At 39.1% G+C, this 24,732-nt stretch overlaps 1 protein-coding gene across 1 annotated transcript; it reads right to left on the reverse strand.

Moving 5' to 3' along the window:
* Window positions 1–16,006: 16,006 nt before the first annotated feature.
* Window positions 16,007–23,913, reverse strand: LOC115924525 (E3 ubiquitin-protein ligase RNF12-like). Its single transcript, XM_030986863.1, has 6 exons — window positions 23,880–23,913; window positions 19,367–21,949; window positions 18,846–19,008; window positions 18,302–18,440; window positions 17,064–17,179; window positions 16,007–16,345 (listed from the first exon to the last, which is right to left on the reverse strand). The coding sequence occupies exons 2-6, from the start codon at window positions 21,760–21,762 to the stop codon at window positions 16,292–16,294; spliced, it is 2,868 nt and encodes a 955-aa protein (XP_030842723.1). The 5' UTR covers window positions 21,763–21,949; window positions 23,880–23,913; the 3' UTR covers window positions 16,007–16,291.
* Window positions 23,914–24,732: the final 819 nt, after the last annotated feature.

The raw sequence follows: 24,732 nt of genomic DNA on the forward strand, positions 1-24,732 counted from the left end.
GAAATATATCACCATAATAAGGATATGATAATAAAGTGCCGTGGATATCAAGTGTTATAAACATGCAATGAGCGCTTTTCAAGAAGCCACTACTACTAATTCTATTACTGCTTCTACTACTACTAATCTTATTACTACTGTTGTTATTATTAATATGGGGTCTGCTCGCTATTAATAAGGACAGCTGTTTTACAAGACCGCTGTTCATTTAGTCACGCGTTATAGAAATAAAAGCGGTCATTCTAAATGGCCGTCCTTATAAATAGCGAGGTAAATAGGCCATTTTCGTAATGTAACCAAATTTAATGCATAAGTCTTTGTGAAGTGCCTCAATACAAATTATTTCATTCACCTTATAAGAATAATAGTATTTCAAAAGTCAGAATGCAAACTGATTAAGTGTTGCTAGGTAGGTCAAGCCATAATGTTTGTCCTACCTGGCAAAAATTAATGTATGCAGTTCGGATTCTTTCTATTGAAATACAATTATTCTTATCAGGTGAATGAAATAATTTGTATTGAGGCACTTCACAAAGACTTATGCATTAAATTTGGTTACTCTACGAAAATGGCGTATTGTTTATGGTTTGCTCGCTATTTATAAGGGCCGCTATTCATAAAGGAGCGCTATTCATTTTGTCACGTGTTATAGATAGCTGTCCTTATGGATAGCGAGCTTGACCCATTAATGTTATCATCATTATTATCATTATTATCAACATCGTGTTGTTATCATCATCTTATATCATCATCATCACCATCATCATCACCATCATCATCATCATCAAAACACTGGAATCTTCTGAACAACCAAATTATGGAGGTCTTGTACGGGTGATTAAGTATAAACATTATTTTTTAAAGATAGAATATACATATTAAATTTTCCTACCTGTAATTTGTGAAGTGTCACAAGATGTCATTTAAAGCTGGAAAAAATGAGGATTTTCCTCGATCATCTGAAAAAAAAATTTACGAAAAGCTGAAGTCCTATCACCACCCGGTACGATGCACATAGACTTCCTTGTTCAAACAGTTTCCAGAGGTAAATTCACAAATGCCTGATGTAGTATCGCACGCATGTTTGTGTCAGTCCGTATATTTATTCATTATTTTATCCTGCCAATCATTCAAGTCAGAACGGCAGACATGATTCATTTTTGTCCGATCGGGTATCATTAACCAACGTAGGTAATGGAAGCAAAATAATGATTGCTTCGACTCTTGCCTATTTGCTAGCACTAAACAAGCCCAGCCCGTCTATCGATTCCCGATTCGCTTGTGAAACACCGATGACCTATTCCTGCTTTCTGCAAGCGAATTTTACGAATGGCACCATGTCCAATATGAAATACGCCATAGTCCACGACGTTTATATGCAAATGAATGAAATGTAACCTTACGAAATGATCACGCTTGAAACGAATGCTTCTTCGATACACCAAATCGAGAGAACATAACAGTCATCTATCCTCTCCAACCGGCGCTATAGTTCTCCTTAGCTATGAAAGATAACCAACAGTCTTTCTCAAGACTACACCAACAGAAACACACACTCAAGAAAGAAAGATTACCGAGAGTCCTTTTCAGGACTTCCCAATCCCCCCCCCCCCCCCCTCTCTCACGTGGTGCAACCGTAAGCCTATTACAGTCATGTAGATCTTTGTGCTAAATTATATATACGGTTTAATAATGCCTGAAGCGGCTTATAGTGAGATACATGTACATAACGACATCACCCTCTGCACAATCCCTTTATTCTCTCTCGTCTCGTCTCTCCATCCCATCATTTCTGAGTATAATTGCATCCCTTTTCTTCCATTATATCCATTTTCTGCCACCTTTAATGATATGCATTGGCCTAGTTACATTTTGCCTGCCATGCATCATACATGCATCATGTCTGTAATTTTCCCTTACTTCCGTAGTCTTTCTCCCACTTTTTATTTCGGTTTCATGGCGATGTATTTTTATGTCACTATGTACACATGTACACTGAGTCTCAGAATAGGATTTCGCAACCATGCTTCAATACAAAACTATTCCAAATCATTCATGATTATGTTATGGATACTAAGCAGTTCGGATACGGAAATGTCAACCTTGGAGACCCCCCCCCCCCCCTCCCCAACATCCCCTCCCCCTCCCCCTTTTGCCCACACCGTCAGAAACAAGACTATGCAATAAATATACACAGAATTAATCATATTAATGCAGCAGCTTATACATTATAGGCAGACACGCGGAGATGGTTTGTTGCATGGTCGCACTCAGTGAAACTGCATTAGAACAAACAAATTCACCGACGTCCGTTTCCATAGCAACACTGAGTGAATGCGTAGGAAACGCCCAGCTAATGGCGGCCATCTAGCATATACAGAGCTCATACGTTGGGTACTTCATGGCCCTTACAACACAGAGAGGTTTAGGTAATTTCAATTTATTTCCCTTCAGCGTTCAGTTAGGGTCCATTTACGAACGGCTCATACAGTTGTCATTTTTACTTGTATACCTAACAAGTATAGGCCTACTCCACAACTTTAATCGAAATTTTTTTAGAGGGGTAAAAACAAATACATAGAACATGCCCGAAAATCTACACATTTTGTATAAGAGAGAGGCGATGCTTCAGTGGTAGAGCAGTGGTCTCGTGACCGGGAGGTCCCAGGTTCGAAACCAAGTCGATGCCCTAGTGCACTTTGGTAAAGCATTAATCCTCGTTATCATTCCCTCAGAGAAGACTTAAAGCCGTCAGTCTCCTGACTGCTTACTTACAGACATTCACATGTTTTCTTAACAGTCAGGTAAAAACAACCAACCAAATGTATGAGAGAAAACAAAGCTATAACAATTTGGTTTGGAAACGATTGAACTTCTAGAGAAAAGAAAATGGAATTTGTTGTCGATCTCTTTTTCCATATCTATTAGAATGAAAGGAGCAGATACCAATTGATTGTGTAAATCATCGCACAGTCGAAAAGCCTACGAAAAAGTAGAGAAATAATACAATAACATCTTGTTACATGTCAAATAAGAATCGCCCCACCCCACCCCACCACACCACACAAGGAGTAAATTTAATATAACGCAATAATTATTTTAAAAAACGAAAGGGGGGATACAGATCTGTCCTTTTACACACGTATATCAACTGTATGGGTTTCTTGAAAGCGTTATTTTTTTCATTATTATGGCCTTGCGGTATAATTGTGACGATGAATAATTAATAACTCCTTTACCAGGTACGCTGTGTATATTTGTTATCAACATTGGAAGAATAATGGATTCTACTACTACATGACTATATTTAAGTGCTTGCCATCGTACGTAGGCTATATACCAACAGGATCGTGATTAACATGACATAGCACCCAGAATCATCATTTTAATTATATACCGATTATCTGTACTCCAACTGCTAACGTTACGTAATCACGCTAATTATAGTATGAATGTATAGTATATGTCGTTATATTTCATATAATGTATTAACTATTATATAATCACGGTAGAGGTTTACGGTACACCATGTGTAAAGTCCTAGAAGGACTAAGGAAAGTGGATAGAAAATAGAAGTGAAAATAGAAAGGCGAGAAAGTGGAGGTTGGAAGGAAGAGTATCTTTCAGAAGTGCAGTGGCGGATCCAGGGGTGGGCCGAAACGGCCGCGGCCCCCCCTATTGGCGAAGCAAAAAAAATTGAGAAGGAAAAAAGAGAAAGAAAAAAAGAAGGAAAAAAAAGGGGGAAAAAGGAGAAGATAAAAGAAAAGAGAACAAAAAAGTAAAGAAAAGAGAGAGAGTTCAAAAAAGAGGAAAGAAAAAGAAGAGAGGAGCCGGGGAGAAAGAAAGACAACGAAATGGCACTAACAATAATTAGTGACAGTAACGACGAATAAGGGAAAGACAAGGGGAAGGGGGGGGGGGTGCGTGAAGGCGGATGCATTGAGGGGAGGGGGGGGGGAGGGGTGACTGGCCGTATTCTTATTTTTAGATTATGCGAAACTGAGTCGAAATTATGCTTCTTTTCAAAACAATCTTAGCATGCTTGTTTATGTTAAGCCGGAGTGCATGAAAAGGTTAGTGTTGAAACACTTCTGAAAAGGCCGCACCCGGCCCCTCCAAAGAACGGCAGAATGGTAATCTATAAATTATGGGGTCATTCTTGATGGCTTTTGAGTCGTTATTAAGGAGGGGGCCGGCCCTACTCAAATGGTAGTGACCGTAACGATGGATAAGGGAATAAGGAGGAAGGGATGCACATGCAGGCGCGTACGCAGGGGGGGGGGGGGGGAGGGGGAGGGGGAGGGGGAGGGGGAGGGGGAGGGGGAGGGGGGAGGGGGAGGGGGAGGGGGAGGGGGGGGGGGGTCGAACCCCCCCTCAAATTTTTGTCAAGTTGTCAAGTTGGTCCTGATGTGTATAATGCGTAGACCAGGGGTTCTCAAACTTTTTCTTTGACGGTCCAGAAGCGATTTCTATGAAAGCTGTAAGGTCCGAAATGACACTTGTATACTGAAGATAATGAGGCTTGTTTTTGGTCTATATCTGATCCAAGGAGAATTGTTACAATTTAAAAAATCAGAACCGCCAGTGCTTCCACTCGTTTAAATAGAGTTTCCTGAAAAAGAACACCCAATATCCTGGAATTTGAAAGAATTTTCTTACAACTTTCAAAATGCCTACTTGGATTTCTTATTTGGATGAATCGCTATGAGTTTAGATCCGTACAATATGGCACAGCTTTAGGGGCCTGGGAGATCCCCCACCGGGGGTTCCGGGGCGGAGCCCCAGGATGCTCTCGAGTTAATTTGACTTTAAAGAGCAAGTGTTTCTAAGATATAAAGAGAGATTATTTCTTCAATGAAGTTAAAGGACTCTTGAAAATAAAATAGCCCTTTCATTTCATTTTAGAAATAAACTCTTATCCATCCCTTGATATTTAAATTGCACTGCTCCTACTTCGTGCTTTGTTCACACTCTCCCTGTTCTATAAAGGGTGTTTTCTCTATTTGATCATCAACAGAAGCAAAATGCTAGGCCACGAACTTTTCGAAGCGTGACCAGATTATAAGTATGCTTAAATGGGGGCATTGATGTATGTAGAAAAAACAGGATTAAGATCCCATGCAACGCTTCGAAATTTAAAAGAAGAATAAAAAAAATAAAGTTGAGATTTCACCTTTATGTCTAGACGTTGCATAATGCAATTCGTTTTGGTATTTTAATTCCATCTCAGAGTGATTACTTCTTAAATGAAGTGAAAGGACTCTTGAAGATAAAATAGCCCTTTTAGTTTCATTTCATTTTAGAAATAAACTCTAATCCATCCTTTGATATTTAAACTGCACTACTCCTACTGTGTGCCTTTTCACACTCTCCCTGATCTATAAAGACTGCTTTCTTTATTTGATCATCAACAGAAGCGAAAGGCTAGGCCACGAACTTTTCGAAGCGTGACCAGATTCCAAGTATGCTTAAATGGGGGCATTAATGTATGTAGAAAAAAAACAGGATTAAGATCCCATGCAACGCTTCGAAATTTAAAAGAAGAATAAGAAAAATAAAGTTGAGATTTAACCTTTATGTCTAGACGTTGCAAAATGCAATTCGTTTTGGTATTTTATTCCATCTCAGAATGATTATAGAAGTTATTTTTTAAGGATAATAAAGATAAAGCTGTCCGGGTTTTTAAAGATAATGCGTCAAAACAAATCGAACAAGCTGTTTATTTCTTTATTCATGGTCTGTTTCTACTGTTTATCTATTTTCATTGCCAACCCTCGAAAAAGGAATTTAGTATGCATTTCACAGAGGAAGTTTGTATAGGAGAACTATATATATATATATATATACAAATTATTCATTGGGCTTATTTTGCCTTCTAATGGATCCGTACAATATGGCACAGCTTTAGGGGCCTGGAAGAGCCCCTACCAGGGGTTCCAGGGCGGAGCCCCAGGATGCTTTCGAGTTTATTTGACTTTCAAGAGAAAGTGTCTCTAAGATATAAAGAGAGGTTATTTCTTCAATGAAGTGAAAGGACTCATGAAAATAAAATAGCCCTTTCATTTCATTTTAGAAATAAACTCTAATCCATCCCTGGATATTTAAATTGCACTGCTCCTATTTCGTGCTTTGTTCACACTCTCCCTGATCTATAAATAGTGCTTTCTCTATTTGATCATCAACAGAAGCAAAATGCTAGGCCACGAACTTTTCGAAGCGTGACCAGATTCAGAGTATGCTTAAATGGGGGCATTGATGTCCCGGCCCCCCCCCCCCCCCCCCCACTCAGTGTTATTTAGGGTACGCATATGCTCGTTCCCTCTTTTTGAAAGCACCCCCTATCTGAGGACTGCCAACATTTCCGAACCCCCCTTTCGCGGGCTTTTCGCGGGCTTTTCGCGGGCTTTTCCTGCCTTGGAGACCCCCCTAAATCATGAAAAATGCTCAATGTACCCCCTAAATTCGGAATAATTTCTCAGGAGTCCAAAGAGATGAGAGAAAAAAAGAAAAAACACCCCCTTTTTAAAGAAATCTCCGGGTGAAAAGTCAAATACACCCCTTTTTTAACAATTCTCGGGCTGGACTTTGTCGCACGAAAAGTACCCCTTTACCGGACATTTTGGCAACACGCCTGCGGTCATTTCGAAACCTGAGTGGGGGGGGGGGGGCCGGGATTGATGTATGTAGAAAAAAAGGATTAAGATCCCATGTAACGCTTCGAAATGTAAAGAAGAATGAGAAAACTAAAGTTGAGATTCGACCGTTATGTCTAGACGTTGCTTAATGCATTTCGTATTGGTATTATCTCCCGTCTGACAGTGATTAGAGACGTTATTTATATGGATAATAAAGATAAAGCTGTCCGGGTCTTTGAATATAATGCTTCAAAACAAATCGAACAAGCTGTTTATTTCTTTATTCATGGTCTGTTTTTACTGTTTATCTTTTTTCCTTGCCAATCCTCGAAAACGAATGTATTATGCATTTCACAGAGGAAAGTTTGCATATTGATGAAACTATGGGCGCAGGCCAAGATTTAAACCCACTCAAGTGTGAATTTGGCGCATCTTCACTGATCTTCTTCAACTAGGAAATGGACTTCATTGTAGCCTTAGGACAGGATGGTGAAATAAAATTGATAAAAGAACATCATAATCAGATTATCCGACCCCGGAAACCCCATGAATTCATCAACTTTTATCATACTGGTCCTTTTCCTTTTGAAACTACGCTTGACCTTTAACTCGGATGGCGGCCATTTTTATTTGGCCAATATGGCCAGCATGACAGCCCCAAGGAGACCTGCAATATTGATACAAGCAACATCATAATCAGATTCTCTGACCCAGAAACCCCCCTTACTATATAATTTTTTTTTATCATTTTAGCTCTTTTCCTTTTGGAACTACTATTGATCTGTAACTATCAAATGGAGGCCATTTTGGATTTGACCAATATTACCAGTATGACCCGAGGAGATCTCAAATCGATGAAAGAATATCATAATCAGATTCTCTGACCCCGAAAACCCCTTAAATATATAAACTTTTATCATACTAGCCCATTTTCTTTCGTAACTACACTTGACCTGTAACTATCAGATGGCGGCCATTTTGGATTTGCCCAATATGGCATACCCAGAGGGTACCCTTCTTGGCGTCCGGAAGAAATCGTAAAAGTATGGTATAATCTACCTCTGGGCCAAATTTGGTGCTTTTAGAAGAATCTGCACCAAACAACCCCTATTTAGCCCTAACAGCCTCCACTATATTGACTATGTATATGTGTGGACTAGAGTACGGACATTCGGTGCGGCAGGCGGACTATTGGTGCGAGACCTCTTCCGCACGGATTGTCCGTCAGACATTTGAGGCGCGCACGGAATGTCCGACACGGACATTCTGCGCGGATAAAATCCGCACCGATCGTCCGCTCTCGATCGATCTCTAATAGTCGGACGATCGGTGCGGGTTACATTCTACGCGGTCACACCGGCCATACGTAAATGGCAGTGACGGTAACGACGAATTAGGAGGAAGGGGTGCATTGGGGATGATCATACTATCATTTTAGAGTGTGCAATCTGGGTCAGAATCCAGCATAATATATTTATAAAAAAGAGGTTCACATAAAAGCACTCATGATAAAGCCGCGCCCGGCCCCTACAACATCATTTTGGATTTTCAGATGATGGGGCGGGTGGCAGGGGTAGGGGGCAAAGTTCGCCCCACTCTTCAAGTACCCCCCCCCCCCAAGGGCCACTTTTACTTTGTAAAGAAGTGCCCCTTCCCCTTTTTAACTCGGATAAGCGCACATTTCATCAACACATGTGCCCCCTTTCCTATCTGATAAGGGCTATTTAGAAAAATGAGGCCCTTCATAAATAAAAAGTGTCTCTTTTCATCTCTGGTAAATGACCATTTTCATATATATGAAGTTAATTCGTTTCACTTCAGTGCGCTCTTCACCTCCGATAATTGCCCCTATTCGAATCTGAGAGATGCTCATTTTACCCCTTCCCCTCCTGATAAGTACTCTTTTCATCTATGATGGGTGCCCATTTTCACCTTTGCTAACTGCCCTTTAATTTTGAATCGTGCCCCTTTTCCTTTCTATATAGGGACCTATCCCCTTTTCATAAATGCTCCTTTTCACCTCTGATAAATCAATTTCTGATGGATGCCCCTTTTCCGTCGACAAATGCCCATTTCCCATACTCATAAGTGCCCTATCTCATTTCTGGTGAGTGCCTCCTTTCAGGTGTAAGAAGTGCCCAGTTTGAACCTTTGATAATTACTCTTTGTACCTTGACACATGCTCCTTTTCTTTTCTAATAAGTGTCTTTATCCCTTTCGATATGTGTCCCCTTAACCTCTCATCATCGGGGGGGGGGGGCACGGGGGGGGGCACGTGCCCCCTAACCTGCTCATCATTAGTATTGCACCTAATTTAAAGCGACTAAGAGTAATTTCCCCTAAAGCTCGCTCGCTCGCTCGCATTTATAGATGATACAATTATATGTCACTTTAAAACAAATGTTTTTTTCAGTCTTTCGTGATGCTTATAACCCCATCATGATTTGTTTTTTTTTCCTCTTTATAAGATGTAATTTTTCACTCTACGACCTCACAGATCTTACTTTTTTTTTCTCGCTCGCTTTCCACGCTCGCAAATGAATATTCAGACAATCACACTTAGCCGAAAGTGTGATGCTTAAGCAATAACTTGTATGATATATAAAGAAAAACAAATATTGAAATCGTCCCTGATAATGGGATCACAATGAAAGGGTATATACCAATGTCTACAAAAATGTATATTTTCGCTTTGAGATTTCGCTTTGTAGGTGCCCTTTTTTGTTGGTGCTTTCCACTTTGGAAATAGCTCCTCCGCCCCTGCTTACGCATTAGCGCCAGCGTTAATTTCACGCTTGCGCGCACAGGGTGTGTGTGTGTGTGTGTGTGTGCGTGTGTGTGTGTGTGTGGGGGGGGGGGGGGTTCCTCTCTAGCTCTGAAGCTGATTTTTTTTTTTTTACCTAGATTCGTGCGATTCGGTTAATACTTTTAGAGGGAGTCTGAGGGGTGATGTGCCCCCCTCTGAAGCTGACATTTTTTGGATTTTTGAAACTGGATTCGTGCGTTTTGGTTAACAGTTTTTTGGGGAGTCTGATTTGATTTCAAAACACCTGCAGTTAATGCGTGATGGTGTTGCAGCCTCTCTTTCCCCGAAAATTTAAAAATTACCAATATGCATTTGTTATATCTTATCTCGTATATTTTGGTGAAAATTAACACTTTTCACAACATACATAAGCTCAAATTTCCGCTCACTCGCTTCGCTCACTCACCAAATTATTAAACCAGGAAATAGATAGTGGGGCAAGAGGCTTCAGCCCCCACTGATGGAAATGTCAAAAAAAATTGCGCGCGAGCATAACTTGAAAACGGGGAATGTTGATATCGGACAAGAGATGTGACGTGAGCATGTCCCCTTTCCAAAATAATTGTGCCCGTTTGTAGGTACCAATACACTATTAAAGTACAGTGCTTCTAATATGACCTTGTCAGTATTGGTAAGTTTATATAACGGTCTGCGCGAATTTCGAATTTCCGGCCCCCCCCCCCCCCCCTATTGGAAAATCCTGGATCCGCGCCTGAAGTGAGTATAGTCCTGAAAAGGACTGTAAACCAGAAAGTTGTAGATAGGATGAGAGGTTTGAGTAGAAGACTGGATTGAGTTGGAGAGTTGAGTAGAGTTGCAGAGCAGGAGCAGGAGAGTAGACTCGACGTTTCGGACAGGTTGACCGTCACTCACTCCTGAAGACGGACAGTCAACCTGTCCGAAACGTCGAGTCTACTCTCCTGCTCCTGCTCTGCAACTCTACTCAACTCTCCAACTCAATCCAGTCTTCTACTCAAACCTCTCATCCTATCTACAACTTTCTGGTTTACAGTCCTTTTCAGGACTATACTCACTTCTGAAAGATACTCTTCCTTCCAACCTCCACTTTCTCGCCTTTCTATTTTCACTTCTATTTTCTATCCACTTTCCTTAGTCCTTCTAGGACTTTACACATGGTGTACCGTAAACCTCTACCGTGATTATTCATACCACCATGCAAACCTTCAAACATCATCTAACTATTATATGTTATAAGATGGGTAGAAGAATCCCTGCAATCTGATTGGTCAATTACCATGTTAATTTTACTGGATTTTGTTTGTAATTAATTTTACTGGATGCACGCGATATCGGCGATCGATACCACCGATTAATAATTCTTTTTTTCTTTTTTTTTCTTTTTTTTTTATATAATTTTTTTTTTAAATGATTTTTTTTGATAATTTTTTTTTGGTGATAATTATTTGTTTTTCGTGTTTTTTGATAATTATAATCTGTTCAAAAAAAAAAAAAAATCATGCGTCCGGTAAAAAGAATCATGCGTCTTGTAAAAAAAAATTACCGGACGCCTGATTTTGCCATGCATCCCGTAAATCTGTAAATTAACAAAATTTTGTATTTTTGACAATTTTTGGGGCCCCATCTTATAAAACAGAGGATCCACAGGTTCAATTCGTGGGTCGGTGGAATTGTGTGCACGCGGTACCTTTGAATTTGGTCTAAAACCATTCAAAGGTACCTTGTGCACACAATCCCTACCGACGCACTCAAACCTGTGCATCATTATATCCAATAATTATATGATCCACAACGGGGGAGGGGGATATTTCCCTTTATGCTTGATGTGTGCTTATGATTATGCCAGCTTAGATTTGGTAGGAGGGGGGGGGGGGCGCACTTGCCCCATGTACTTCCTGGATCTGCCACTGTCTTCTTTATCTTTTTTCACACAACTGCCATCTTCGGGAAATAAAATGATTAGTACCCGTGCCTTGATTTCATCTACCCAAAAACAAAAGTATAATGAATTGAAGTCCGGACCTGTTGTGGGCATAACTGCAACTGTGTGTACAGAAGGATGATTGGCTCAGATAAAATTAATTAAGGTCATGCTTTTATATAGTCTATATGGTTATATATAAAGATAATCAGAAAAGTTGGAGGCTCATTTGGGTTTCAAATATGATCCACAACGGGGGGGGGGGGGTATTTCCTTTTATGCTTGATGTGTGCTTATGATTATGCCAGCTTAGATTTGGTAGGAGGGGGGCACTTGCCCCATGTACTTCCTGGATCTGCCACTGTCTTTTTTATCTGTTTTTCACACAACTGCCATCTTCGGGAAATCAAATGATTATTACCCGAGGCCTTGATTTCATCTACTCAAAAACAAAAGTATAATGAATTGAAGTCCGGACGTGTTGTGGGCATAATTGTGTGTACAGAAGGAAGATTGGCCCAGATAAAATTAATTAAGGTCATGTTTTTTTAATAACGCATGGAAGGTAGAACGAACCTTTTGATTGACGTACGATGAAGCCATAGATATTATGAAGAAATCGGACATTCTTACTTTTCTTTGTCTTAAAAATTTCCTTTCCGCTAAAATTCTCAAATCAATGAATGTGAGATGATTGCATTATCATGCGTTTCTCATCAACACAGCAAATGCGAACATTTCTCGTTGTTTCAAGGAGGACTATTGTTGCAAAAATTAATAAACTTGTAAAACGAAGGAGAAGAAGAAGAAGGAGAAGAAGGAGAAGAAGAAGAAGGAGGAGGAGAAGGAGGAGGAGGAGAAGAAGAAGAAGAAGAAGACGTAGAAGAAGGAGGAGGAGAAGACGAAAAAGGAGGAAGAGGAGAAGAAGAAGAAGAAGGAGGAGAAGAAGAAGAGGAAGAAGACGAAGAAGAAAAAGGAGAAGACGAACAAGGAGGAGGAGAAGAAGAAGAAGAAGAAGGAGGAGAAGAAGAAGAGAAAGAAGAAAAAGAAAAAGAAGGAGAAAGAGGAGGAGAAGAAGAAGACGAAGGAGGAGAAGAAGAAGAAGAAGAAGACGAAGAAGAGGGAGGAGAAGACGAAAAAGGAGGAAGAGGAGAAGAAGAAGAAGAAGAAGAAGAAGGAGGAGAGAAGAAGAAGAAGAAGAAGAGGAAGAAGAAGAAAAAGTAAAAGAAGAAGTAGACGAAGGAGGAGCAGGAGCAGGAGAAGAAGAAGAAGAAAGAAGAAGAAGAAAGAAGAAGAAGAAAGAAGAAGAAGAAGCAGAAGAAGTAAAAGACGTCGAAGAAGAATAAAAGACAGAGAATAGAAAATGTTCAATTTGCACGTATACTACAAACAACTCCGTCATACATCATTAAATGAGTTTACTAAGAATTAACGGCATTGACATTAAGACGAAATCTTGAAGCAAAATAAAGAGCACCATGTCAGGATTCTATAATCTCCTTGTTGTATATTTAATTGTATGTGTATTTAATGTTGTTTAATGAATTTGGTGCAGTGTGAATTCCAAATTGTTTTCGCCCCGTTAGGCGCGTTTGGCATTCCTTGAGACGAATATAACTATGAGCATTATACAAATGTTATTGCTTTCAAAAGAAACTTGTAATATATGTAACATGTATATATCTCTACTCGTATAGAACCAATGAAATCACAACACGCAATTTTCCATCGTGTAAATCACTCCCGACTTTAATCGCACATTGAAACTCAAGCCAAGATTTTAACAATACATATTACAGTATCATAAATATATATATATCTTTATGTTACAGTTTCAGACTAGTAGAATAATTTTTTACATTCTTTAAGAAAATCATATACAGTCCGAGAGGAACCAGAGGGCGAAGTTCACGATGAAAAGTTATGACAATTAACATAATATTCTTCAAAAGGCAAAATGGCATCTATCTTCCAGGTTGGTGTACACTATTTCACATATATGGGCCTCATCCCCCCCCCCCCCCCCCCCCCTCAACCAAAGAAAATGCGAAGAGCCATTTTTTGAATTTGGAGTACACATACCTTAATAATGTATAGGGCTTAGAAGATACATCTTAATGGAACAAAGTGGGATGTTCCCATTTTCAACATCAACTCTCAATATTGGTATGCTCGTTCCTTTTGACTAAGAATTGATGCCTTGGCACAACTTTCTTACTTCCTGGAAGCAGCAAATATTGAGCAGTAAAGGTAAGGTAAATAAAATTCACTGCACCTATAGCTGTACAAAAGGAAATAAATGTATCTTACAGAAGTATACACTAATAAAATGGTCTACTTAGCCGACAGTCATATAGATGCCACTGCACTTGGTATTCTAACGGTGCAACAGTGCATCAACTTCACCACACTCTGTGTGGAAAAATAATAAGCATTTTAAACACCAAATGTGAACACAACTGCATGAGTGCCACAGGCCAGCTTTCAACTCTCTACAAAGCTGTCCAACAAAACATCCACAAAAAAGCACTATCCATTAATTTCTTTGTCTAGGTAATCCATTAAACATTTTAAAAATTCTTTCAAGCTTAAGTCTTGAACCAAACATAACCTTGTTGGCTCCTAAAAAATCAATTAAACAATTATATTCTTAATTGTTTTTTCATATTTTCTTACAATATTGCTGTATTTAAAAAAAAAAAGGCAATACATGCACCATTCAAACAAAAAGCTGCAGGACGTTACTGAAAATGAAAGACTTAACCATTTATAAACTTGATTATCTTTACATTAAAAAATTGAAACATTCAGAGCATATGAAAATGTATACATTAGGCACATACATGTACAAATGAATAAACAAAAACACTGGTAACCATTTTGACATCCATGATTTTGACGTTTGACTATTTCTGATTAATACTCACATGGAAGTACTTGAATGTTAATCAAATTTAACAGTGTTTGTTAAGACCACACAAGGCTAGACAATCACTTCAAAAATTGACTTGGAATTCTCCTCCAACAGAGCACCAAGGAAACATTGACAACTGTTTCCGAATACACGAATTCAGAATAAAACATTTTATGTTTCACAAGACACAAAAAAAAAAAAAAAAAAAAAAAAAAAAATCTGTTAACAAGTTTTAGAAAAATGTAGACCTTCATTCTGTCTTGTGTGAATTTCAAGTACTCATCACTGTGGCAAAACTTACTCTTAATAAATAAAACCTCTGCAAGCACCATGAAACCTTTCTAATGATTGTTATGGAGCTCTGCTAGGAAAATGACCAAAAAGGTCAGAAAACAATTTAATTCTAAAGATAAGACATGATCAGAAGCTTTCTCGAAATATCAAAATACTATTGTATAAACCGCACCCAGTTTTAACCACACCCCACATTATAGACCCTCTTATTTTTCATGCCAAATTACACCTCATATTCCAAAATGGAAAATAAAAAACGAAAAGAAAGAATTTAGTAAAGTGAAAACAGACAATAATGGAAAGAAAGTTATTGTGCTTTTAGTAACTCAATGATTATTAACCCTATTCTAATTATCCTGATGTAATTTTGCACGAAAAACATGAGGAGCTAAATATTCCTTTTTTTTTTCTTCACCACGGCGGGTCAAAAATTTGGGGTGCGTTTAATATACAGGTGCAGGTTATTTACGGTATGACCCACACACCCTCAACTCTAATCAGATCCTCCTATGGTAATACCTACTATCACCATGTGTGAAGGTCATACCTCAAATGGTTCTTGAGATATATCGCAATAACAAGAAAGAGGGACAGACCGACAACCCGAAAACATAATACCGGTAACTCATGCACGACCTTCGGTGGGTGGAGGTACAACTTCATAATCTGACTGCAAAATATTTTCTATACATTTAAGACAAGGTCATGACGCAGTGCTCCTCCCGTAATTTCATGATTTCATTTCTCTTGTAAAATTTGATGTTTGACATAATACTCCAATTTCACTACTGACAACAATAGTTTATAATTTGTAAATCAGTCTCCTAAATTAGTCTCCTGAGGTTTATGTGGAATAGGTATCGAATAGGCCACCAATCTGAGACAGATTGGTGCTGTGGGCTCTTTAAAGGTAAAACCAGTTTTGGAAACGACAACCCTCTCAAAAAATGAAATGTAAGCTCGTATTACCAATCATGTGAAAGGATATGTTTTGACTAATACGTGATCATACAAATTTTGCAGAGAAACCGCCTACTAACTGATATATTTGGTAAATTATTGTATCTATTTGGACCTAATAAATATAACGCACGTGTCCTGCACGTGTCGCGTAGTTGCATAAACATCTTTCTGCGTACAGTGCTTGTAACTTTACCAAGATTGGGCTGAATTTCTTATCATTTTGATGATTACAGAACCTTGCAGTACACACCAATACTTATATGCTAGATGATCATCCTTATCTGATTGATTCCACAATGTTTCTTGTAAATAAATCTTAACCCTGATTTAAAATCCTGATTTCAATTTTCAATCATAAATCTGCAAGGCCCGATTCACAATGGATTATGAAATGTAAATGTAGATTACAGGATGTTCAAATCAATCTAATGCAACTATAGAAAAATATTATCTAGATTTCAAAATTACTCTCAGCGATGTCCGATGTCCTCGTACCGGTATATGTACAACTGGGTCAATCATAAACTCTAAGTTCCATATTCTACAAGTTCAGTCAAACCTTACCTGGGGCCTAAAAACATGTTTAAAAAAAGGAAAACTTAGACCTCCACCGTTTTGACCGATTCGGGACAAAAGTTTAAACCGAGCTTCGCAAACAAATTGTCCTTTATAATGCAAATATGTGATTTTAATACCATCATATAGTTTTACTGGAGAAGCATGGCAGTGGTGTTTTTAGAGAGCCTTGTTGGGTTTGATGATGGTGAATATGATGGTAGCTAGTCGACGCTGTCTGTATAAAGCTTGTGACGGCACACTGGGCAAGTTCCAGACTACAATACAATAGAAAGAAACACAGCATTATAGCATATGAATAAAGACTTGAAAACTGGGGAAGAAACAGTCATTGACACTAGCGCCCCATCCCCATTTTGATTTAATTTTGTTTTTTTTATTTGTTTTATTTTTCTTTATGGTCTTTTCCCAAAATTACATGAGAGAGAGAGAGGGTGGGGAGGTGGATTAAAGGTTATAGAAAGTTTTGGTATTGGATCATGAATTTGGTTCAATGAACATATTGGAAGCATATATGCGATCCTACAATATTCAGTGATCGTTGTCGCGGTTGAAATCGAGTCTAAAGTTATGAAATTGTAAATAATAAACTCTTTATGTTGTATAGCTCCCTCTCAAGGTCAAGATATCAATGAAGCTATAAAATAATGTTTCTTGACTAAAATCGACCAATTAGCTATTCCCGTTTGGAAATTATATATCACAACTACATATTCTGAGATTTTCATGGTCGCAGCTACCATTGTACGGCCGTAGGCTCTATTTGAAATTTATCAAAATTTACAGGGAGCACCGGTAAATTTTAATATTCAAATTTTCTCAAAAGCAGAAGTGTTTTAGGGGCTAAATTTTCTAGTGCTTGTAATACATCCACAGGGGCATCCAAATATATCAAAATTGTAAAGAATCACTATCCACCTAATTTTCCAAATTACCCAAAACTTTGTATTACCTTTAAAGCAAAGAATTACTTACCTTTTGAAGCCACACAGTGATGCACTTGTTGTGGAAGTTATGTTTGCAAGGGAGCTGATCCAGAATCTCCTCCAACATGTATTCACAATGGCAGATGGAACAGAACGCATCTTCAGCTGGAAGATATAACAATGATAATAATAATAATAACAACATTTATAATGCGCACATATCCACCCCAACGGATGCTCAAGGCGCCTTAACAAATTTGAAAATTATTACCCGGCTTTAGCTGTGCTGCTATTATGACGCTCAAGAATTTCAAGGAATTAATTTCTGCCAGGTACCCATTTACATCACCTGGGTTGAGTGTGGCAAATGTAGATCAATGTCTTGCAGTGGTATCAATTTTATCACCCTCATCAAGCATTCAAAGTCAGCAAAATGAATGAAAGTAACAACAATAATGTTGATTACGGTATATCTTCTTCATCATGTATTGGCAATAAAAGACAGAACAGAGATTGAGCAGAATACATCTTCAGACTTCAGCTGTGAATCGACAGGAACGGTGTCACTTTACAGTACCGGTAAATGCTTTTGCCTGTATGTATCATACCTTACTGACAAGTTTGTAAATCTTGAAAATCATTGTCAATCAATTCCTCTTGACATACATACATACATGTATTAACAAGGTCATTGTTTTATTTACGGTACAAGTACTTTGTTCTGGTTTCATACGTTGCATTTTCATCACAAATGTGATGTCCTCTAAAACGTCCATAATCCACTGGATACTTTGTTTTTCCTTCTACATTGCAATAACATCCAACTCGGGTGAAAACAAGTTGACAGGTTTATTGTTTGAACTGTGTTGGCACTCTTTCACTGCTTTCACCTAAAATAAGAAAGCAATTTCTCTGCTAGACAAATGGAGGCATGTACAACTGCTGTATACATTTTGGTATTTTTTAATACTGTACATATCACAACATGTATATATGTGTGTGTGTGTGTGTGTAATTGTTTTTTTTTTACAGACAGTGTATCAATCAGATATGATTATTTACGTCTAGAGACCGACCTTTACCATCACCATCCGAAAGACATGTTTAAAGTTATTGCTTTTATTTCGTTGAAGACTAATTCAATAAATTCTTTCATGGACACCATGGCTCCACACTTACCTTTTGGAAGGGAGCTGTACAGGTGTATGTTAAAAATATGACATTTCTGGCAACCATGAGTGTCAAGCCCCGATTGAAAATAAAACAGGATAATCTTTGTCTACTTACAAACCATCTGCTTGGTAACAGTGACCTTTTCCAAGGATTCAATGGTCTCCTGGTCGGCAGGGGGAGGTGCACCATTGTTGTTTTGAGTCGGGTTGGTAGCGTCAAATGTATGCTGTGCAAGAAGGTTCAGCACAACATTCTATACAGAACAAAGGAAACAGAATGCTTCTTCAGTGACCGCATTTCCCTGGAATTTCTTGGTAATTACGTTCACAATGTAGATTAATTCCTGGCATAAAGTAATATATAGAGATCATCGCTAGATTGTATATCATATCACAATCTTTTACCATGTAAATCCATGTAAAAAATAAAGAGAGGGAATTGAGATTTTGAAAAATTATTTTTCTTTTAAATTAATTTTTTTATTTTCATTTTATTTTTTTAATCATTTTTTTTTGGTTTATTTATTATTATTATTATTATTATTATTTTTTATTTATTTTTTTTTTTGGGGGGGGGGGGAGGGGGCACACCATCAGGTTTGGGTATAATTTTGTATTTAGGATTTGGTTTATATAAAAGATACTTGATCTACATGTACCTCAATCAGCAGTTCTACGAATTCTCCTCCAAAGTCTCTTCTGGCACGGGACAGCATGTTGAAGAGTACTGCAGGAGATGCTTGAAGCATGAGAGGACCGAAGATTGGAGATGCCAATAAAACAAGGTGGTCTACCATGTGCATGGGATCATCTTCTGCCAATCTGAGACATGAAAAATGAGAGAATAGTACCTTGTCAAAGCTTGTCATCCTTTTAAAAAATAAACAAATTTTACTTTTAAAAAAACCCAGCCAATTTTAATTGTTCTCCTACCTTTAATTATATTATTGCTGGGCCCTCAGGAAAAAACAGTATTGAAACTGATGATTCGTGAGACTACCCTTTGTAAATATGATTATTATTGTTATTGTCATCATTATAATACTTGTGAAACCACTTGTAATCAGAAGTTATTTTAAAATGATGTATTTCAGTTCATTTTAGGCAAACACGACTGTGTGCCACTTGGACATGTGAAACTGGAATGATTACAGTTATCAATAACAAGAACAAAACTAACCTCTCTTCAGAAGGATTCCTACCGGGAGTAGGTGTTGGTGGAGGTGTCTCACTTCTCCTGTTCCGTGATGTAAACCCGTAATCCGGGCCAGTACCTGAAGATGCCTGGACCTGGGTTGTGCCATCAAGTAATCCCCTGGAAACAGAAGACGAGCCACCAAGTGGAGGAAATTCTTGCTCATCAGCTACATCTGGAACTGAATCCATGCTGGGTGGGACAACCCTATGTCCTGAAGTATTACGGTTAAGGATTGTCTCGCGACCTCTGTTACGATCCTGATAGATCAGTCTTTGTCTGGGTTCTCTCGATGGGTAGGAGTGTTCTCTTTCAATCTGTCTCCAGCTGACCACATCATCATGGTCAATGTTTTCAATTCTGCTATGTGTCCTTGTATCTCTTTGATTTTGTGATGGTGTGTTAGTTCTGTTGATTTCAGTAGTATTAGTATCATTAGCAGTATCATCATTTACCGACAGAGCTCGGTACAGTCCACTTCTGCTTGGAATAGTTGGGGCATTTCTAGTCGTGTTTCTCACCGAGGGGTACCTTTCATTGTCAGATGATGACAACCTGGATTGTCTTCTATGTAATAATCCGGTCACAGGACTGTCTCTGAATACCACATCGGGAGACTCACTTCGTCCTCCTTGGGGAGTAATTGATGGTTCTGACGATAATGGCAAATGCGTTGAGGAGTTTGGAGTCTGTCCACGTATGGAAGACACAGGGTTTCTACCAGCTGGACTAGTTTGAGGAACCCATATGTCCTCGACGGTTGATACATTATCAAGCTCTGCTCTGGATGAAGTGACATCAGTTCTTGAGTTTGTTCCAACTGTTCCAGGTTGCGTTCTTGGAGACCGAGGGACTCTGGTGGTCAAATCTGATACTGCTGAATTGACATCAATTATTTCTCTCGGTCTTGCTCTTGATGTCAAACTAGATACACTTTGCCTGACAAGCCTAGGTCTTTCACCCATACTAGTCCCATCAGATCCAGCTCCCAATCTTTCATGGCTTCTTCTGACACTGTTTGGCTGTCTTTCTTGACCGACTGTGACATGAGATTGGCTGGATTCATGTAAATCTGTTGCTACAGCTGTTGCTGGTTGAATAGTAGGTCTACCAGTCTCAAATCTAATTTGACTGTTCCCATTTCTTGATAAACTTGACCTAAGTGGTACTGTAGCAGAAGATAGGGGTCTAGGCAGCATTTCAGATGGTATTTCGTTACTGCTCCTTGAAATATTCTCAGACTGCCCATTTGAAGTTTGTCTGGCAACACCACTTCCCATTGTTGATTCTGATCTAAGCAAATTCTCTGGTAGGCTCTGATCCAAGGGCTGTGCTCTTGATCTTGAAAAAGGTCTAGTGCCCTCCGGTCTTGAAAATTCCTCTGATTTTTCATTTGAATTATATCGGGAAGTGTCATTCCCAACTGCTAATTCTGTTCTAAGTCGACTTTCTGGTAAGTTCTGATTCAAGGGCTGCGTTCTTGTTCTAGTCATTGGTCTACTGCTATCTAAAGAGTTTTCTACAGCATGTGAAGAAGCCAAATTGTCTTGTGGGTTGTCTCCATTTGCAGTAACTTCTAATGAGCTCACAGGAACACCATCAGTTCTTTCATTTTCCTTTATCGATGAAGACAACTGAACATCATTAGTGTCACCTTTTCTTTCAGCTGCAAGGGTTTGTGATTTTCGCCTCACAATTCTTCTTCTTGGACTAGTGGTAGATACACCAACTACTTCCACCTCTCTTGGTTTTCTATCATTAGCACCTAAAACACCTTTTGTGGCACCTGAACGATTGGAAGTCCTTGGGGAAGATCCACTATTTATCTGGTCTTTGGGAACAGATGGCCGTTTTAGTTTGGGCCTCACACTTCTTGTATGTGATTGTCCTCCTTGGAGATCTGCTGGTCTTGTTTTCTGATTGTTTTGTACAGGCAAGGTCTTTGAATCCGATGCGGATGAAATGCCTTTTTCATTGCTGTTGCCGAAGGTGGGATTATTGTTTTCATTATCATGCTGTTCAGTGGAATGCTTCTGAGAAACATCATTCTTCTTAAGCACCATCTTCTTATAGCCATCAGTAGCTTGTGGTTCCACGTGCGGTTCTCTCCTGGAAGCTCTCTGGAAAGGAATCATACCTGTAGTTCCCACCGTTGTTATTCCTCCAGATGAGGACTTCTTCTGAAACCCTGCATCACCAACTGCTTTATTCAGGGCAAGACCATTTTTCTTTGTAGGCCTATTCAACAGAGAATTTCTGCCTCTTCCAGGGGGAGCTGAGGGTACAAGTTGTCTGTTTCCCATAGCTGATTGTCCTGAAGGGCTTCCACGCGACATTGCCTCTCTGGCCTTCAGGGACACCTGCACTTTTCTAAAAGGCATTGTGAAGACAGTCTACTGAAGGGTAGTGCAGAAACTGGTAGAAGGCCATTGTGACGTTCTGTAAGTCATGCTAGATGACAGATTCTTAATTGTTCTGATGATAGCATGCATCAAAATGTGCATGCTATCATGATTAGAATTCCATTCCAATTCAGATGTTTCACACCAGGTGCCTAACATGGTATCCCTGTTATCAAAAGAGGAAGAAAAAAGAAAAGAAAAGAGAGAAGTGAAGACATCATATGAAGCTTCATTCAAGTTGTAATACATTTTAATTGAAGAAATTTCATCAATATTAATCATAAATCTAGAAGTAGCTACTGAAACATTGGATGAATACTATCATTAGGGTGAATACATTTCCCTCTATAGTATATGAAGACTTCCAGTCCCTTGTCGGTGGATATTTTTTTTGGTTTTTTTTTGTACAAATTAAAATACTGCAAAAGTTGCTGATCTTCTGTCAATGTTTTAATAATTTCTCAACAATTCCACAGAATATATCACTAGGTGTCTTTTAGGAATTGGTTCCTCTTTCTATGGAGGTATCACTCAGTATCAGTATTTTTAAAAACTTACACTCAAGTTACAGAGATCATGAACCGAGCGTGAAGTTTGGTCATATAGGTCTACGCGAAACATGGTTGCAACACGTACACCATATAAACGAGCAGCCTAACCCGATACGCAGTGTTAATCCAAGTTGCTTTCTCATCCACTATAACTCATGTACTGTAGATCTATATACACAGGTGATACAAGTTCATCTGGAACCTAATTGTACCGCACACAACACAACTACACATCGGAAGGCTTATAATCGGTGCAATACAGATTATTATGTCAAAAATGTGTTTGCCTTGGATTTGCCTTTGGATTTTCGATTGGATTTGCCGTTGCATTTAACAAAATGTATGCATCATATAGCTCTAACAGTAGCAGTTAATAGTTTTCCTTTACAATCAATTAAGTAGATTTCTAGGCAACAGTGACTGCTGGACGCGGAAGCACAATCATGACATTCATGATTCTTACAGTTACATGTAGACTAGACCGAAAGCTTCAGTCTCTATAATCGTCGGTTGTTCCACTGAGACTACGTCTGGCTCCACTAGACCTCCGGTTATAGAGACTGAACGACTGCCTATGCCAGCCTGTGTTGAACTTATTCCGCTAGATTTTAGCCGCTAGGCCCCTCCCACAAACTTGCCACGGCCGTATTGTGATGCCCCCAAAATCCCCCAAAATGTCATTTTACCTCGTCCATATCCAATTTTAAATTAGGCCTAGGCTATAATACATCGGTTCCACTTACTAATTTGATGTAAATAATCCGTTTAATGGTCCCTTTTAAGGAAATTATGGGTCAAAATCGACATCCATGTTGAAAATCTTGCAAGCCGTCCGTTAAACTCTCGCTGCCGTCAATCTCATCCCTTCTAGTCTACGCCGAAGGCAAAATGATAATGAAGGAAAAACTGTGCGCCATCTACACGTTCGTAATGGCGTTATCACAGTTTTTTCCTTCATAATCATTTTGCCTTCGGCGTAGACTAGAAGGGATGAGATTGACGGCAACGAGAGTTTAACACGGCTTGCAAGATTTTCAACATGGATGTCGATTTTGACCCATAATTTCCTTAAAAGGGACCATTAAACGGATTATTTACATCAAATTAGTAAGTGGAACCGATGTATTATAGCCTAGGCCTAATTTAAAATTGGATATGGACGAGGTAAAATGACATTTTGGGGGATTTTGGGGGCATCACAATACGGCCGTGGCAAGTTTGTGGGAGGGGCCTAGCGGCTAAAATCTAGCGGAATAAGTTCAACACAGGCTGGCATAGGCAGTCGTTCTGTCTCTATAACCGGAGGTCTAGTGGAGCCAGACGTAGTCTCAGTGGAACAACCGACGGTATAGAGACTGAAGCTTTCGGTCTACATGTAGACCTAGTACTACACTCAGCTCACACTCACAGACTCACTCACAGTCACAGTCATGCAAACACGAAACGAAGCTATTCCACTCTCCCTGGCCTTGGGCGAAAACTACGTCTTTCGCGTACACTAATTTACATAGTTTATTAGGCCTAAACACTACATTTTTCACTCACCAATCCCTGCCATTTAAGCGACAGGTCAATGATTGATGCGACATAAGGCTGATGGAGTGATCGATGGGATTGGGTTTGCACGTAACACAGCCATAGCTAGCTAGCACCTGTCTTCGTTATTTACATTATTTTTGCACCTGTCATATTTTTAAGCAACTCGTCCAATAAAAATTCAAGTTATCGAATAAGAGTGTGCGCACCACCTGCTCACGATCCCAGGTCAGTGTTGTCAGGGGGCGATTACCTTCCTATTGTTTGTCAAATCCTTGAACTTTATGTTAGAAATCACTATTATAGTTTCACTAAAAGTAAAATTTTCAACGAATCTATAGAATTTGAAAGAAAGGTGCCTTATAGGCCATTTTGGGTGTATGTCTTTACTAGGATACTGTCTTCATCCCATTTTTGCCCGCCTCCTATTTTTGTTACTGCATATCAAATGAGATCTTGGATCTTGGATTTTTTTCCCCTCCTAAATACTCCCAAGAAGAGTTTTGACTGGAGGTGGTGGAGATACGGTAATATAAATAATTAGTATATGTGTTTTTTTAGCTTCTAAAGTGTATGCAGATGAGATGAGGAGCACTGACTCTACTGTGAGGACGATTTTTCTTAGGACGAATAATCTACAGAACGAGTTGTTCTGGCTCCCAGACCGAGCTCTGAGAAGAATGGTAGTGGCGTCACTGGTTACCAAATACGTGCGCGCGCCGAAGTACTGTACTCGGGTTTATTAAGGTCAGAGACTGGTCAGGTACCCGGGGGTTTGGAGGGGGTGTGTCGCTCATTAACGCTCAAGCCTCGAAGTCCCTACCCATTTTTTAAGGGTCATTTGAGGGGGATTTTTCTTGAA

This window comes from Strongylocentrotus purpuratus, unplaced genomic scaffold (assembly GCF_000002235.5).
Source record: "Strongylocentrotus purpuratus isolate Spur 01 unplaced genomic scaffold, Spur_5.0 spur5_contig_838, whole genome shotgun sequence".
NCBI classification, from domain to species: Eukaryota; Metazoa; Echinodermata; class Echinoidea; order Camarodonta; family Strongylocentrotidae; genus Strongylocentrotus; species Strongylocentrotus purpuratus.

Coding starts and splice junctions, on each gene's coding strand:
- LOC115924525 (XM_030986863.1), bottom strand. CDS start 21,762: ATGCCTTTTAGAAAAGTGCAGGTGTCCCTGAAGGCCAGAGAGGCAATG. Junction 17,180..18,301: donor TGTTACCAAGCAGATGGTTT/GTAAGTAGACAA, acceptor TATATCTTCCAG/CTGAAGATGCGTTCTGTTCC. Junction 16,346..17,063: donor TCACTGTGTGGCTTCAAAAG/GTAAGTAATTCT, acceptor ATTGTATTGTAG/TCTGGAACTTGCCCAGTGTG.